The 16,663-nt window shown below is 54.2% G+C and overlaps 1 protein-coding gene across 3 annotated transcripts; it reads left to right on the forward strand.

Moving 5' to 3' along the window:
* Positions 1–5,062: 5,062 nt before the first annotated feature.
* Positions 5,063–14,888, forward strand: LGALS12 (galectin 12; the record flags this gene model as incomplete). 3 transcript variants are annotated; one of them, XM_080697328.1, is made up of 9 exons in its annotated part: positions 5,063–5,131; positions 6,932–7,020; positions 7,135–7,348; positions 8,166–8,285; positions 9,076–9,114; positions 9,751–9,777; positions 10,333–10,421; positions 14,063–14,213; positions 14,742–14,888. In XM_080697328.1, the coding sequence occupies 9 exons, from the start codon at positions 5,063–5,065 to the stop codon at positions 14,886–14,888; spliced, it is 945 nt and encodes a 314-aa protein (XP_080553454.1). The 3 variants fall into 3 exon arrangements, with proteins under 3 accessions (XP_080553454.1, XP_080553455.1, XP_080553456.1); XM_080697329.1 differs by lacking the exon at positions 9,751–9,777; XM_080697330.1 differs by lacking the exon at positions 9,076–9,114.
* Positions 14,889–16,663: the final 1,775 nt, after the last annotated feature.

Below are 16,663 nucleotides of genomic sequence, written 5' to 3' on the forward strand. Positions count from 1 at the left end.
AGGTACACCTGTAATCCCAGTACGCGAGAGACTGAGACAGGAGGATGCCAGGTTTGAAGCCAGCCTCCACGACATAGCGAGCCCCTCAGCAACTTGGTGAGACCCTGTTTCAAAATAAAAATAAAATAGGGCTGGAGGTGTAGATCAGAGGTAGAAGGGCCTTAGGTTTGATCCCCAATACAAAAAGGAGGAAGAGGAGAATGAAAAGGAGAGGAGGAGGAGGAGGAGGAAGGGGGAGGAAGGAGAGGAGGGGAAAGAGGGAGAAGAGGGGGAGGAGAGGGAGGAGGGGAAGAGGAGGAAGGGGAGAAGGAGGAAAGGAAGGAGGAAGAGGAGGGGGAGGAGGAAGAGGAGGGAGAGGAGGAGGAAGAAGAGGAGGAGGAAGAGGAAGAGAAGGGGGAGAAGGAAGAGGAGGAGAAAGGGGAGGAGGAAGAGGGAGAGGAGGGAGAGGAAGAGGAAGAGAAGGGGGAGGAGGAAGAGGGAGAGGAAGAGGAAGAGAAGGGGGAGGAGGAAGAGGAGAAAGGGGATGAGGAGGACTACGACGACGACGACGTCGTCGTCGGGAGTCTTTGGGTGCTCGGTTCACTCCGATTCAGTAACAAGTGGTCATCTGGACACGGACTGGAGACGGTTACCGGGTATTAACATAATCGACCAAGGTCTAGAAGGACCTCGGAAGCGAAGCGGCCCTGCGGCCGGGCCTCCTCCCGGGGCGGACCTGAGCGCGGCGCGGCCGGGCGTCCGGGCCGGGTACCGGCGGCTCTCGCGGCGGGCTTGGGGCGCGGCCGAGGGGGCCCGCCGAGGCGCCGCCCGCTCCTCCCCCTCGCGGCCGGGCTCAGGCCCATGGCGCTGCGGCGGCCGCCCCAGCCTGGCAGGGACCGCGCCAGGCCAGCTCCGAGCCGCGGGGCGGGGCTAGGGGCGGGGCTGTGGACGAGGGCGGGGCAGGCGAGGGGCGGGGCAGGCGAGGGGCGGGGCTGTGGACGAGGGCGGGGCGGGGCGAGGGGCGGGGCTGTGGACGAGGGCGGGGCAGGCGAGGGGCGGGGCTGTGGACGAGGGCGGGGCAGGCGAGGGGCGGGGCTGTGGACGAGGGCGGGGCAGGCGAGGGGCGGGGCGCCGCGGGGCGAGGGGCGGGGCTGTGGACGGGGCGGGGCAGGCGAGGGGCGGGGGCCTGCGAGGGGCGGGGCGCCGCGGGAGGGCGCACAAACGGCGGGCGCGCAGCCGGCGCAGGGGTGATAGTTTAGCTGGTGACCGAGGGGAGCCTGAGGACAGGTTAGGGAGGCACGCTGGAGTCAGCCCAGAGGCTCTCAAAAGCTCGCGTTCAGAGGCTCTTTATGTTACAAATACAATTAAAAATAAATATGCGATGCTGTATATAATCTGCTACAAAACACGTGGAATCCATGTTGTTATAGGATCATAAAATTCCATACCCATGAGTACTCCATCCTCCTTAAGAACTGAAATGCGCCTGGCAGCCCCCCCCCCCCGTGTCCCTCCCCGCCCCACTTCCCTGCTTCCCTGTCCTGACTTCGGTGTCTGTGGTGTCCATGGTTTTCGTCTGTTTGAGACAAAGTTCTGCTGTACTGCTCAGGCTGCCATCCTCCCGCCCCACCTTCCGGAGTAGGTGGGCACCTCCCTCTGTGCCTGACCTTGCTTGCCCCTTCTGTTTGGCTTTTAAGCCCCTTCTTTGCACCTCTAATACACTGTTCCGGTTTGCATATTTGAAACTTTATTTTTTTTTTTTTAATAGTGTATGCTCTGGATATTTGTGACCTCCCAAAATTCATAGACATAAATCCCAACCTCCAAAGGAGATGGCATTAGAAGGTGAGGTCTTTGGGAAGAAATCCGGTCAGGAGAGCGGGCCCCTCATGCATGAGATTAATGTCCTGCAAGCAAAGAGAGGGCCCCCTCCACCGTGCAGAGGTGGCCGGCTGTGCACCAGGAGGGCGGCCCTCCCTCATAAGACCCCTCACCACTCCCTGAACCTGCTGCACAGAAGGCCTGCCCAGCCTCGGGACGGCAGGGGACACATCTCTTGTTTATCAGGTATTTTGTGAGAGCACACCATGAAGGCTAAGACAAGCGGTACCGTGCTGTGTTCTCTGTGCCAGGCTGCTCTTTCAGGGTCATTTTGGGGGTGCATGCATGCTGCTATGGAGAACTGGAATTCACTCTCACTGCTGTGTGAGAGTCCACTTTGCACCTACGCCATGATTTACTGATAAGGTCACTGGGTTAGTTGGTGGATTTGGTTCATTGGTTTTCTGATTTGGGATTGAAAACAACTGGATTCCCTGAGGTTTCATGCCTAAGGAGGGTATGCCAGTGTGCAGCTTTCAATTGGTGGCACCAGTTTTCCTTCTAGCAACAGTGTGTTGGAATTATTCTTTACATCTTCATCAAGACTCAGTACTATCACAATTCTTACTTTTTCCAGGTGAGTGGACATAAAACAGCATTTTACTCAAGTTTTAATTTGCAGAGTTCTGGTCACTTATAAAGTTGAAACCTTTACATATATTTACCAGCCATTTAGATTTCTCCTTCCTAAAAAATGCATGTCTTTTGCCCATTTTTTCCTGGGTCTTCTTACTGTTTTGTAGGATGTGTGTGTGTGTGTGTGTGTGTGTGTGTGTGTGTGTGTGTGTGTGTGCTTTTTGCAGTACTGGGGATTGAACCCAGGGGCATTCTACCTCTAAGCTACACTCCCAGCCCTATTTTTCATTCTTTATTTTGAAACAGGGTCTCTTGATAATCATGCTTAGTCAATTCTACTTGTTTATACAGACAGATAGCCCTCCATATTTGCAGGTTCAGCATGTGTCAACCAAGCACAGACTGAAAATAGTTTTCTTAAATCAGGGACTGGGAGTGTCGTTCAGTGGCAAAAGGAAGGAAGAAAGGAGGGAAGGAAGGGGAATTCTGTTCAGACAACTACTCTGTTCTTTTGTTACAGCAGCCTTAGGAAGGAATGCTTTCTCCTTTCTTAGCAGGAAGAACTGAGTCTGGGTGGGGGAAAGGGCGCCCTGGCCTCAGGCCACAAGATCTACAGTGCTGGGGAGAGGACTGGGACCCAGGTCTGATTCCCGCAGGGTCCATGTCTCTGCTCAACTGGCCTCTCCAGGTTTGGTTTCTCCTCCCACTGCGTACAGATGACTCTTCCTGAACACACTCTGGTGGGATTTCACCTCTGCCACCCAGCTCCACCTCCACAGCAAATCTGAACAAGCTCCTCAGCTGGCCACCCAGAGGCCTTTCAGTTATGACTCGAGTCAGAGCGTCTCAAACATGAGTACTCAACAGAGTCGCCTGGAAGGCAAGCTAACAAGCAGGCTCCTGGGCTCCAGGGCCTCACCCCCAGAGAGCCTGCTCCGTTCAGTCTGGGGTGGAGCCTCAAAATTTGCATTTCTGACAAATTTCCAGTTGTTGCTGATGCTGCAGAGGAGCACAGATCGAATAGCTGGTCCCAACACCTCGTCCCCGGGACCCTCCCGCACTCTCGCCTACATTCCAGGAGCCGCTTCCTCTTTCCCCATGCACTTCACCCTTCACCCAGCCTGGTCCTACCAGGAGTTGCCTGCTGCCAAGTCGGACACCATGCTCAGCTCCAGGGACCTCCCCCAACTCAGGCTAAAGTTGAGAATTTGGGCCATATGTCTGGCTGGTGTGTGTGTGTGTGTGTGTGTGTGTGTGTGTGTGTGTGTGTGTGGAGTGGGCTGCCCTCTTATTGAGCCGTATTTGCATGTATATAAAAATATAGTTTAAGGCCGGGCGTGGTGGCGCACGCTTGTAATCCCCGTGCTTGGGAGGCGGAGACAGGGCTTGTAATCCCCGTGCTTGGGAGGCGGAGACAGGAGGATTGCGCAGGTTCAAAGCCAGCCGTGCAGGCTGGCTTAGGTGACCCTGTTTCCAAATAAAAATATACAATAGATCTGGGAGTGTAACCCGGAGGTAGAAGGGCTTCCAGGAACCTCAGTACCACCAATATATATACATACATACATATATATATATATATATATATATATATATATATATATATATTTTTTTTTTTTTAACCAATTTCACTCCCCAGTAACCTCCGGCCCTTCCTCCTCAGGTGCCCTCCAGCCTCCACGTAGGAGGGAAAGCAGATTTCTCTGAGTCTCACTTACTCTACTCCAAGTTATAGTGCCTGGTTCCATCCATTGTTCTGCCTGTGACATAATTCACTTCTTCACGATTGAATGGTCCAGGTAATCTGAAGAAAGCCTTACTCAAATTTGAACCAGAACTGGAAGGACTCTTCATAAAACACGGCCATCTGGGCCCACTCTCAGACGCAGGCCTCCTGTGAGACCTGCTTGGTCACCTTCTCAATACGGATGAGCCAGAGGAGGCTGAGAGGAGAGGCTGCGGGCATTGCTGGCCAGAGGCTGAGCAAGAGGCCAGGTCCCCTCCTTCGGGTGCACCCACGGTCCCTCGGCCTTCTGAGCCCAAGGGGCCCCTCCTCTCCTGACCTTTCTCACTCCACTGTAATCCCAGCTGGCCTTGGCATTTCCCACTGATGCTGAAACGCAGCCTCTGGGAACTGTAGTAGGGAAAGGGGCAGAGAAACAAGGGTAAGAGACTGGGCTGTTTCGTGGGGTGCAGAGGGGAATGTTGGCGCGGGCCGCGCCAGGCCGTCCAGGAAGCGGGGGGTGGGGCTTCTCCTGGAACCTGCACACGTGTACCGCCACCCCTTCCTCTGACCTGGGGGAGGGGGGCTCTGGGGGCCGGGAAGCACAAGCCCTCGCGGGGCCCCACGGAGTCAGCCAGCCCCTCGCTGTTATCTGCCAGACTGATTGCTTCAGACCCAAAGGGGCCAGCTAATTGGTTAGCTGGGGCCCTGCGAGCACCACCCGGACTGGCCTGCTGTGGCCCCGCAGGTGCACGGCTGCCCTCCCAGGTCCGCTCCAGGCGGCATTAGGACCCAGCAGGGCGCAGGTGAGACTTAACAGCTGGAAGGGCCGGCCCAGGTGCTGAGGACCCTGGCTGGCCAGGGTGAATCAGCCCCCGGGGAGCAGGGCTACGGGAATCAGTCATGTCGCCGGGAGAAAAGCTGGACCCGATTCCTGACAGCTTCATCCTGCAGCCGCCAGTCTTCCACCCGGTGAGCAGCCGCCCTAAACCGGAACCTCCTAGATCTCGGCGCCCTCCCCTCCCCTCCCCCTCTCCCGCTGAGCTCAGACTCACCCTGGGTGGAGGGGTGGAGAGGACCTCGGGTTGGGCCCTGCTTCACTCCCGCTCAGGGTTCTAATTCCCACCTCGGCATTAAGGACAGCTGGGCTGCCAGGGTCCCTGCATTTTACAAGACCTGAGTTCTTACGTGTTATAATTGGAGAGCCAGGGCCGTGCCCCACCTGGGATGCGTGGCTCGGAGGGGCAAGGGAGGAGGATCATCGAGGGAGACACTGATTACTGCGAAGGACAGCCTCATCTCCAGCAGGGGAGTGACAGTCCCGGGAACCTTCCAATCAGAGATGGGTTCATCTTTTCTTCCTGCTGTCCAGTGCCCAGGAGACTTGGAAGCCAGGCAGTGCTTCACAGAAGCCTGGGCTCCCGGCAGACATCGCCACTAATGAGTACTAATTATCACTTTCCCTGGCTTAGCCCTCTCCTCCCAGGAGGCATGCATCTGCTCAGTTAATTACACAGCCTGCCGGGAGCCTGGAAAACGGAAGCCACTGAACTGCTGAGCCCTGCTAGGACAGGTGGGGTCCTAGCCCTGCTAGGACAGGTCGGGTCCTGGCCTCCGGTGCCTGAAGCAGCCACCCAGGTCCCAGGGCTACTTGCTTCACAGGTTGGGAGCTGCCGTCTAGAAGGCAGTGGGGACTCTCAGCTCTTTCTAGGTGGAGACTTAAAGACAGCTCTGTGATGCTGCCAAGTATACCCATGTTCTGATCCCACTCCTGCAAGTGTATCTGCAGAGCTCATGCTGGGCCAGATTGGGCACTGAGCCTACTGAAGGCTTCTGCTTTTGAGAGGCTGTGGTCACCCAGGGCAAACTAGCCAGTCTCTCTACATCGGGGACAAAGGCCAAGCTTGCCATGCAGGCAACACGCTCTGGGAGCTCAGGGGAGGGACGGAATAACCCAGGCAACACATGGAGATGCTGGGAGAGGGCTTCAGGAAATAGGAAGAGCAGAGGAACCGTCCTAGAAATGGCGAGGGAGGTGGAAAAGTGCATGGAGCTTTTTCTTTTTTCTTGTACTGGAGTTCCTGGAAACCAACTCTTCTACCTCCGGGCTACACTCCCAGACCTATTTCATATTTTATTTGGAAACAGGGTCTCTTAAGCCAGCGCGGCTGACTCCGAACCAGCACGATCCTCCTGTCCCGCCTCCCAAGCGCGGGGATTACAAGTGTGCGCCACCACGCCCGGCATGCGTGGTGCATTTTGGGAAGGCCCTGCAGCGTCTGTGTGGGAAAGACGGGCCCAGGAATGTGGCGGGGCCATTGTCAGGCATCTTTCCAGGGTCCCCATTGGGGTTAGCTCTCAGTGGCCAGCTCACTCACTCTGCCTGCCTCCAAGTTCCCAGACTCCAGCCTTTACCCAGTCCTCAAGGAGCCCCAATACCAGGCTTCAAGGGATCCGGGTGGCGCCCAGTGAACGGCATCCTCCGTGGAGACACAGCAGCCTGTTGAACCCTAGGAGCTGGGGAGAACGAGCTGGTCCCCCCTCCAGGGGGGGCCGGGGAGTTGAATTGGGCTTTGATATATGATGTAGCTTTGATATATATTGGTCCAAAAAAGAACAGGTGGAAGAGTGTTTCTGAGAAAAGTGATTTTTCCCTCTGAAGATATTTTCTGAGGAAAGTTGAGTTATCTTTTCTTCCCTGCCCCTCTCCAGACAGAGGGGTCCCTTGGCCCTTTCTCTGACCTGCATGCCCGGGTTTCTCCCCTCGCCCAGGTGGTTCCTTATGTCACAACAATTTTTGGTGGTCTGCACGCAGGCAAGATGGTCATGCTGCAGGGGGTGGTCCCTCTGAAGGCTCACAGGTGAGGGGGTGCTGAAACCCGGCTTCAGAGCCATCGCCCGAGGCTCCTCCCTGTCCTGGGGCCTCTGCAGGTCTCTGAGCAGTATGGTACTTGTGGAGCCTAACAGCCCATCAGGTTTCAGGTGGACTTCCAGTGTGGCTGCAGCCTGTGTCCCCGGCCAGATATCGCCGTTCACTTCAACCCTCGCTTCCACACCACCAAGCCCCACGTCATCTGTAACACCCTGCGCGGTGGACACTGGCAACGGGAGGTGCGGTGGCCCGGCCTGGCCCTGCAGAGAGGGGCCAGCTTCCTCATCCTCTTCCTCTTTGGGAGCGAGGAGGTGAAGGTGAGTGGGAGGAACATCAGGTGACCTAGAACGTGTTTCCTTCCATCCATCCGTCCCTCCGCCAATTCCCCACCTCACCGCGTTGCAGGGAGAGAAGCAAGGAGCCGCCAACCCTGGTTCCAGCAGCAGGGAAACTCTAGGTGCCTGGCTTTGGAGAGGGCTCCACCGCCAGAGCCAAGGAAAGCAATTGGAGAGCACCTGCTGGAGGGGAGGCACCAGGCTAAGGCATTTACCTTGAAGATGGGCTCAAACCCAGCGTTGTGTATGTGCGAGGCAAGGGCTCTACCACCGAGCTGCACCCCCAGCCCCCTAAGCTCTTCAAATCCATCAGCCCACTGTATGCCCCCTGCAACCTGCCTCAGTTATAACTATCCTCATCTTATAACTGAGGCGGCAGGGGACAGGAAGCAGGGACTTGACCCCAGGCTTTGACCTCTGCTAGGAACTTCTGCTAGAAGGATGACAGGCGGCTCCAGGCAGCTGGGGAGAGAGGAGCTGAGAGATACGTGTTACCACCTAGCCCCGTGAGCCTCACTCAGTTTTATCAGCTGTGCATGGGGTTGAAGTGATGCTGCAAGTTTGCTGAGAAGGGGAGGTGCTTCCCAGGGGCGGAGGGGAGCGCTGAAGTCGCCAGCTCTGCCATCTGCAACCTTAGGAAGGTCTCTTCAGCTCCTCTGGGAAGCAGTCCTACCTCACAGAGTTGGTGTGGCGCCAGATGAGGACAAAGCCGGGTAGATGTGCTAGCCAATGCCTCGGACATGCTTATGAACCGGTGAACTTTCCCTGCTGTTGAGCCAGGCTCTGTCTACCTCTCCAGGTGAGTGTGAATGGACAGCACTTTCTCCACTACCGCTACCGGCTCCCGCTGTCCCGGGTGGACACCCTGGGTATATTTGGTGACATCTATGTGAAGGCCGTTGGGTTCCTGAACATCAGTGTAAGTTTCCTCGGGGTCAAGGCCTGAGAAGTGGTGGCCTCTGACTTCCCCCGTACCCGGAAGGGCCCAGCCCAGCATTTACTCACCCACACCCGCCCCAGACTGAGAGAGAGAGGGGAGGCCCGTACACCAGCAGTACTCCAGAGGGAAGGTTTCCACAGAGGTGTCCCACATGGCTGAGGTGAGGGAAAGAGAAAATATTTTGGTCAGCATTCTCAATGCTATAATCCAAAATACCTGACCACCACATCTTACAGGAAGGGTTATTTTGTCACACTTCTGGAGATTTCAGGGGTTCAGTCCATTTTAGGCCAGGTTATATCAACGAAGCTCAAGGCATGGTGGTGGGACCAGAGAGAGAGAGAGGGAGAGGGCTTTGTTCTAACATCACAGAGGCCAGAAGCAAGAGAGAACAAAGGAATTCAAGGACACAAACACAGTCCCCAAGCCCACACCCCCAGGGACCACCTCCTCCAGCCACACCCACCTACTTAGGTTGCCACACAATAAATCCATCACAAGGGATGTATCCACTGATGAGATTGCAGCCCTGGTGATTTAATGATGTCACCTGCTGGCTGTATCGTTGTATCATTCCCCCAGTGAATTTTTCCAAAATGCAGATCTCTAGGACCTGCTAGCAGATTCCCATTCTGAGATGGGGCCTAGGAGACAGTAGGTTCAAAACACCAGAAAGGCCCCAGTGACCAGTTGTGTGGGGGCAAGCAGAGGGGCAACTAAACGGCTCTTGAGTGGTCCTGGATTCCCTGTTTCCTCTCTTTCTGAACAGCCATTTGTGGAGGGCAGCAGTGAGTACCCCGTTGGACACGTAAGTCTCTTGGGAGCAAGGCTGGAGCTTGTGGATGGACAGGGCTAGACAGAGCCACACTGACAGGTCCAGCCGCTCCTCCCTCCGCCTCCTGCATGACCTGCTGCTCACACTGCACAAGGCCCGGCTGCCCCGTCCCGCCCTGCTCCCTCTAGCCCCCGAGGGAGCCTGGATTTGGCTTTCCCAGCCCTTCTCCAGAGCCAGCTCAGACGACGGGTGGGGATGGGCTGGGTGTCGCAGGGGGCCAGGGGCCACAATCCCTGTCAGGAGATGCCTTTCAGTGGGCGCTTTTGATCCTGAGAGCAACCCTGCAAGGTGGCTGAGGCTGGCTGGGGTGGGCCTCGCAGGACAGAGGGGAGATGAGGCCCAGGAACTTACCCAAGTTGTGAGATCGGATCCACCAAGGTGTGAGATCGGATCCACCAAGGTGTGAGATCGGATCCAAGTCACTGATCTTCCCCGTGGCTCCAGGGCTGGTGGGCCTCTGGATTCAAGAGGATCCCAGTAGAATTCCAAGAGCTCACCTGCTGCAGACTCCAATATCCCCAGTGTGTAGGAACAGTAGCAAGGGGCTCCCCTCCCCCCCGGCGGACCCCAGTAGCCACCTTGTGCCTCCTCCTCTCTCTTTCCTGACAGCCCTTCGTGCTGCAGAGCTCCAGGCTGGTGAGTGACACTCCCTCCTCAGGCCCCCTGTCCTCATGTGGTCCCTCCTCCGTTCCCTCATGAGCAGAGTCTGAGGAGCTCCCTGTAGTGGGAAATGCCCTCTGCCCCAGGAAAACTGCAGGCTGCGGGTGGGCCAGGCGGCTGCAAGCTGAAACTCCAGCTTCATTTTACCTTTTCTCCATTAGTTCTGCAAATAAATATTGAATGATGTCTGTGCTGGACCCCGTGTCAGGCTCTAAGGGCAAGCCAGTCCGAGCCCTCCACCAGGTGGTGGAGGGACAAGCCACTGAACGGTCATTACAGTTGAGAGCACAGCCCTAAGAGAAGCACGGGAGGCTCGGATGCCAGGGCGCTGAGCCCGGCCTGGAGGAAAAGCTTTAGAGAGGCCTGCAGTAGGTGTTTAATAAATAAGCAGAGCTGTGTTCCTGGCTGCACGCCCACGGCAGAAACTCTGCCTCAGAGCTCCCCCTGCCCCCCGAGCATAGCCGGGGAAGCTGTTCCTGGAGGCAGAGGCCCTTCCTGCCCACCTTCTGAGTCACCCCCGTGTTTCCCTAGGAGGTGCCCTGCTCACGTGCTCTTCCCCGGGGTCTCTGGCCTGGACAAGTCATCATAGTCCGGGGACTGGTTTTACAAAAGCCAAAGGAGTAAGTATACAACTAAATTTGGCACCTTGTAATCTCTCAGCCCCACCACGTAATCCCCTTCCTAGAGATGAGAAAGCAGAGGAGCAGAAAGAGATAAAAGTCCGGCTGGGATTGGGACCAGCAGCCCCACCTGCAGGAAGGATCATCTTCTCTACTGGGGCCTCTCTCTGGTCAGGCCCACTAGCCTTGGCTCCAGGAAGAGGCACTCGCAGGCACATCTGTATCCCCAGGAGTGGGTATGGCCTCCCACAGTGCCAGTGTTTGGTTTAGGAAATAACCATACTGCCCCTGAGAGGAGGACTGACTGGCAGCTGGTACTTGGAAGCCAAGATTTGGCAGGATGCTATTACTGAGCGGGTGCTGCCTGGATTCTCCTCCAGGGGGCGCTCAAACCCACAGCTGCACCGCAAATCCATTTAGACAAGGGCCAACCTGCTCACCTGCCTGCTGCCCGCCTGCCTACCTTGAGGAAATGCATTGAATTTGATGGTTTTTCCGTGCCTCAGTTTCCTTTGCTGTAAAGGGGGTAATAATAATGCCAGCTTCAGGGTGGTTCTTAGAGCAGTACCTGGCACACAGTTAGTGTTCCACAGAGCGCATGGTATCAGAATTACCTCAGAGAGGCAGGGGGAGAGGGAGGGAGCAGCACCCTGCGTTTTCCCAGCCTTGTTTTGGTTTTTAAATCACTGACCCCACTAAACCTTTGCCCTGCACACTCCTGATCACATATGTGGACCCAGGCAGGCGTGAAGCACAGTTCACCGGGTCGTATGGGCTTCCGAGGCCAGGCGTGACTGGTTGGCTTTCTGGGTTTGCCTCTTATAAACTGTGTGCGCTTGGGCAAGTCGCTATACCTCTCTGAGCCCGAGTTTCCCTATCAGAAAAAGGAGAAGAATCATCTCAGCCTGATGGGGAACATGAAAAGGTATTCAGTGAGCCAGGCGTGGTGCCGCAAGCTTGTAATCCCAGCATTTGGGAGGATGAGACAGGAGGATCTGGGTTCGTGGCCAGCCTCAGCTACTTAGTGAGGTCCTTTGGAACTTAGTGAGACTCTGTTTCCAAATAAAGAATAAAATAGGGCTGGGGTTGTAGCTTGAAGGTAGAATGCCCCTGGGTTCCATCCCCAGTACCGCAAAAAAAAAAAAAAAAAAAAAAAAAAATAGTACTCAATGGTCAAAAAAACACCTTCCTCCCCCAAACCTGGGGGGAGCCTGGGAGCGGCCAGTTCATCTCCTGGTTCAGTTGTACTCTTGCTATTAGTGACATGGCTTTCTCAAGGGTCATGAATGCATAAGTCCCCAGAGGCCAGCCCTAAGCCCCATCATGCCAGATCTCCTGGGTTGGTTTGTTTTGTTTTGTTTTGTTTTTTGCAGTCCTGGAAGTGGAACCCAGGGGCATTCTACCTCCAAGCTACACCCCCAGCTCTATTTTTTATTCTTTATTTTGAAACAGGGTCTCACTGAGTTGCAGAGGGCCTCACTAAGTAGCTGAGGCTATCCTCAAACCGTGATCCTCCTGTCTCCGCCTCCCAAATGCTGGGATTGCAAGCGTGCGCCGCCATGCCCAGCTTTCTCTTGGGTATTTTTAAAGAATTAAAAATCTTCATTAATATAAACTCAGATTTTGAACATGATATTCATTTAAACTTAGAGAACACTGTGGACCAGAGAGGCCCTCCCTAGAGTCCAGCTGATCTGCTGCTATTTTCTGCCTCAATTGGCAGCTTGAGCTGGACAGAGGGCACCGAAGCAGAAGGACTTGGGCTCACTTGCATAGAACTTCCCCCTCCCTGGCACTAAGTAAGGAGTACAGCTGCACCTCCAAGACCTTAGCCGAGTTTCTCTGGCCATCTAGAGGGAGTCCTTTATCCAGACTAGAGCTGTGCCGGATGAGGGTAGTTAGGGGCCACCGAGTTCTCAAAGAGCTCTCAGGCCAGTGGGAAGATGAAGTTGGGGGGAGGAGGCTTGGCTGGGCCAGGCCAGCTCCCAGGCACAGTGGAACCCGCAGCCCCATGCAGTCCGCCCCTGCATCCTTCCCAGTGTTAAAGCCCTTGCCTCCTCCTTTCCAGAGCTGGAAACTCAGAAGCCTCCTACCTCTAGAGCCACAGAATCCCGAGAAGCCACCCCACCCAGCGCATCACCCCGCCCCCCACTCTGCCCATCATCCGCATCCTGGCCCTCACTCTCAACTTGGTGGGCCAGCGGCAGCCTCAGGGCTGATGTTTCATAGAAAGGGACTTCGAAAGTTTCCAAGAAAGGGAGCAGATTCCAGGGGCCCTATTGAAAAGCAGCTGCCAGGCAGTAGAAAGACCCTCCCCAAATCTGGAGTCATGAATGCCCAGCCAGAGGCCCCACGGCCATTGCTAGTAAGAGCAGAAGTCTTTAACTCCCTGTCCTTACCAGTTTAAATAGAGTGATCAGCCTCACAGCCCCGGGTCTTTGTTGAGAATTAAGGAATGGCAAATCCTTCCTTCGGCAAAACACCTACTGTGTGCCAGGGACTTGTTAGTTTTCTTCCTTTCTCTATCTGTTTTTCTGTCTCCTACATGTATTGTGTGGTTTTATGAGATAGATATTGTATTATACTTTTTTTTTTTGCAGCACCTGGGATTGAACCCAGGGGCATTCTACCTCCAAGCTACATCCTCAGCCCTATTTTTTATTCTTTATTTTGAAACAGGGTCTCACTAGGTTGCAGAGGGCCTCACTAAGTAGCTGAGGCTAGCCACAAACCCATGATTCTCCTCTCTCAGCCTCCCAAGTATTGAGATTACAAGCATGTACCACAATGCCCAACTTACTTACAATAATATTTTTAAAGCAATTGGTATATTCAGTGTTTTTTTTTAACATACCAGGCATGTTTTAAGTAGACATTTTACATGTATTAACTCTTTTTTGTGTGTGTGGTCCTGGGGATGGAACCCTGAGGCTTTCTACCTCTGAGCAACACCCTCAGCCTTATTTTTTTATTCTTTATTTTGAAACAGGGTCTCAGTGAGTTGCAAAAGGCCTCACTAAGTAAACGAGGCTGCCTGTCCATGAACTGTGATCCACCTGTCTCAGCCTCCCAAATGCTGGGAGTATAAGCGTGCGCCACCACGCCCAGCTATATTAACTCTTTTTATGCTAACAACACTCTCACAAGACATTTACAATACTGTTATTATCCCTACAGGACAGATGAGGAAAGAGACACAGAGAGACTAAGTGACCATTCAAGGTCATAGGACCAGAAAGTAGCAAAAGGAGGTGTTGAACTCCGCATGCCTGGCTCCAACTGCTAAGCTATTTTTGCAAAATATTTAAGACAATACCTGGCACATAGTGCTCAATAAATGTTAGCTACTACTGTTATTATAATCATCCCCACTCTTAGAAGGAGAAACAGAGACTGGGGCTGGGTAATGCCTCACCCCGGCGGGGGTCCTCCGGTCAGTCGCTGGCGGCTCAGGAATTCGGTCTCAGGTCTGTCATCCACGTTCTTTCCATTCCTCCAAGCTGTCCTGCGTCCGAGGGTCCAGCCCCAGCCTGTCCTGGGCACTTAACACCTGGCATCTGCAGATCTTCTCCCCAGCTCCCTTGGGGAATGTGGCAGCCTGTGGGCAATGGAGGCCAAGCTTCTTCTCTGGCCTTCTGCAGTTTCACCCTGAGCCTGAGGGATGTGGCTGCCCAGGTTCCCGTGACACTCCGGGCTTCCTTCGCGGACAGAACGCTGGCCTGGGTCTCCCACTGGGGACGCAAGAAGCTGGTCTTGGCCCCCTTCCTCTTTTATCCCCAGCGATTCTTCGAGGTGAGTCTGATCCAAGCAGCTATATCTCTCCAGGCAGGAGGCAGAGCTGAAGTCCCCTGATGGTCTGGGACCCTAGGGTGCATGTTGTAGGGTGGGTGGGCCGGGCAGACATCTTCAGCCTGGGGAGCCAGAGCCAGCCCAGCCAGAGAACACCTAGTCATTGGCCCCAAACCCGCCGCTCTGATGCCAGAGTTCTGGTGCCCCCAAAACCCAGGCATAATTAATGCAAAGGGAGCCCCAAGCATTAGCTGTGTTAAAAAAAAAAAAAGAAGCCCCTTAATGATTCCAGTGAGCAGACAGGGTTGAGAACTATTTCTCCACAGGAAGCAATCCCAGATGGAAAAGGTAAACTGAGGCCAGGGGCCAGGAAGATACTTGTCAAAGGCCTCAGCAGACTGGTGACCAGCTGCGCCTCTCTGGGTCATTTTGGGGTGCTCTAAGGGATTGGAGGGTCTCGATGGGAGGCATGTCAGGTAGGCCAGGGAGGTCTGTCTGGAAGCCTCCACCCATGCTAGCCCTTCTCGTCAGGTGCTGCTCCTGTGCCAGGAGGGGGAGCTGAAGCTGGCGCTCAATGGGCAGGCGCTGGGGACCATCAGCCTGGACCAGCAGGCCTTGGAGCGGCTGCGGGAGCTCCGCATTAGTGGAAGCATCCAGCTCTACTGTGTCCACTACTGAGGAGGCCAGAAAAGGCCAGCCCCTCCCCAAGACCCCACAGTGTGACCCCCACTGTGCTGTCTCCATTAAAAGGTCACCACCAAGTCAGGCCCTAGTTCACTTCCGGGTCACAAGCTGACTCTGCAGGGGCGTGGGGGCCCATGGCAGAGGGAGGTGCTGCGTGAGCAGGTCTCCCAGCTCTGCTTTCCTCCCCCGGGAACCTGGGAGTTGGCTTCGTCCAGACTTTGCTCTCCGGTGGACAGGTTTCAGAGCCCAGCAAAGGTACTCAAACAGTTCAAAGTGTTCAAACATTCACCTCCTTCTCTCTCTCTCTCTTTCTTTCTTTTTTTATTTCTTTTTATATATATTTTTGAAACCAGGGGTGAAACCCAGGGCATTCTCTCTCCGAGCTATACCCCCAGACCTATTCTCTATTCTTTATTTTAAGACAGGGTCTCACTGAGTTGCAAAAGGCCTCACTAAGTAGCTGAGGCTGTCCGCAAACCGTGATCCTCCTGTCTCAACCTCCCAAATGCTGGGATTATAAGCGTGCGCCACCACGCCGGACTCTGTGACGGCTAGCTCAGTACTGGGCACAATAAATCTGGCACTGAGTCCGCTCGGGACAGAGATTCTCTGAAAGGTGGGCAAAGGCTTCGGTTACGGTTCTGCAGGGGTTAAGTCCTAAGCAATTCCTCCCCCTAGCAAGTAAAAGCTCCTTCAAATCCCCATAAGTGTGGGGTCTCGTCCCCGGGGGCTTGGGAGAGAGGAATCTGAAGAAACGACACAGACACCTGCCTCTTGTGCAGCTGACAGAGTTTTAATTTTCATAACTGGTACTTATACCCTTATCCCCACCAAAGAACGATAGTGAGGCATTAAGTGTAAACAAGATAAACAGGATAAAAGAAGATCCATGGTGTCACAGTTTAAGATTCATTCGTCTGGGACTCGGCAATTACAGTCAGCCCACTTGGCTTTTGTGATTGAAATCAGGTTTCTTGGCCCTAGGGGGCAAGGTCTGGAATCCAGAAAGGTGGGGGTTACACCCAAAGTCCGTTTTGGAGAAATTCAGTCTTCTAGGATCTCCTTTAATCCTTTCAGAGTCTTTTGTCCCTAGGGCTTAGTCCAGGCCCTCCTCTGCCTATCAAGATCCATAGGGCTGTTGTGAGGATTTGTCCAGTCCTGTCTGCTCCGCCATCTCCTATAAGGCAATACTTAATATTACAGTGAGTAGACAGAGCAAAAACATTATAACACAGGTGACTGGATTTCTATCATTGTTCTTTAATGCATAATCTTGAAGCAGACTTTTGGGTGTTTTACTGTTCTGCTGCTGAGTCACAAATGGTAGGCTTTTGTTAAGTCAAGGCTAGAAAAGAGCTTATTAGCATCTCTAAGAGGGAAACAAGTGGCCCAGATTCCAGAGAGTTTTACATTTCTTTGGGAAATGGGGAAAAAGGTATAAATTTGTTTTTGTAGTCTCCCCTGCTGGCAGAGAGGTGCTGGGTGCTAATCTTTAGATCAAAGGACCTGCTGCTGCGGAAAGGCCAGAGGAATTTTGCAGCCCCTGAATTCTGACTGCCCTTTATTACAGCTGGAACAATACAGAGAAAGTCTGAGGGCTCAGACATTTTACTAGAAAATCTATCTTTCACTGACTCAACATCTTCCACAGTCCTAATTCTTGGGATCCTGTTTTACATCATTGGAGCTTATTAGTATAGAAATCTAAGAGCAGGGAGTATTTTTGCCAGAGATGCCGCTTCCTCCTCGGGGCTTGCTTCCATGAAGCT

The sequence above is a fragment of the Muscardinus avellanarius genome (genome assembly GCF_963383645.1).
Source record: "Muscardinus avellanarius genome assembly, chromosome: 1".
Taxonomy (NCBI): Eukaryota; Metazoa; Chordata; class Mammalia; order Rodentia; family Gliridae; genus Muscardinus; species Muscardinus avellanarius.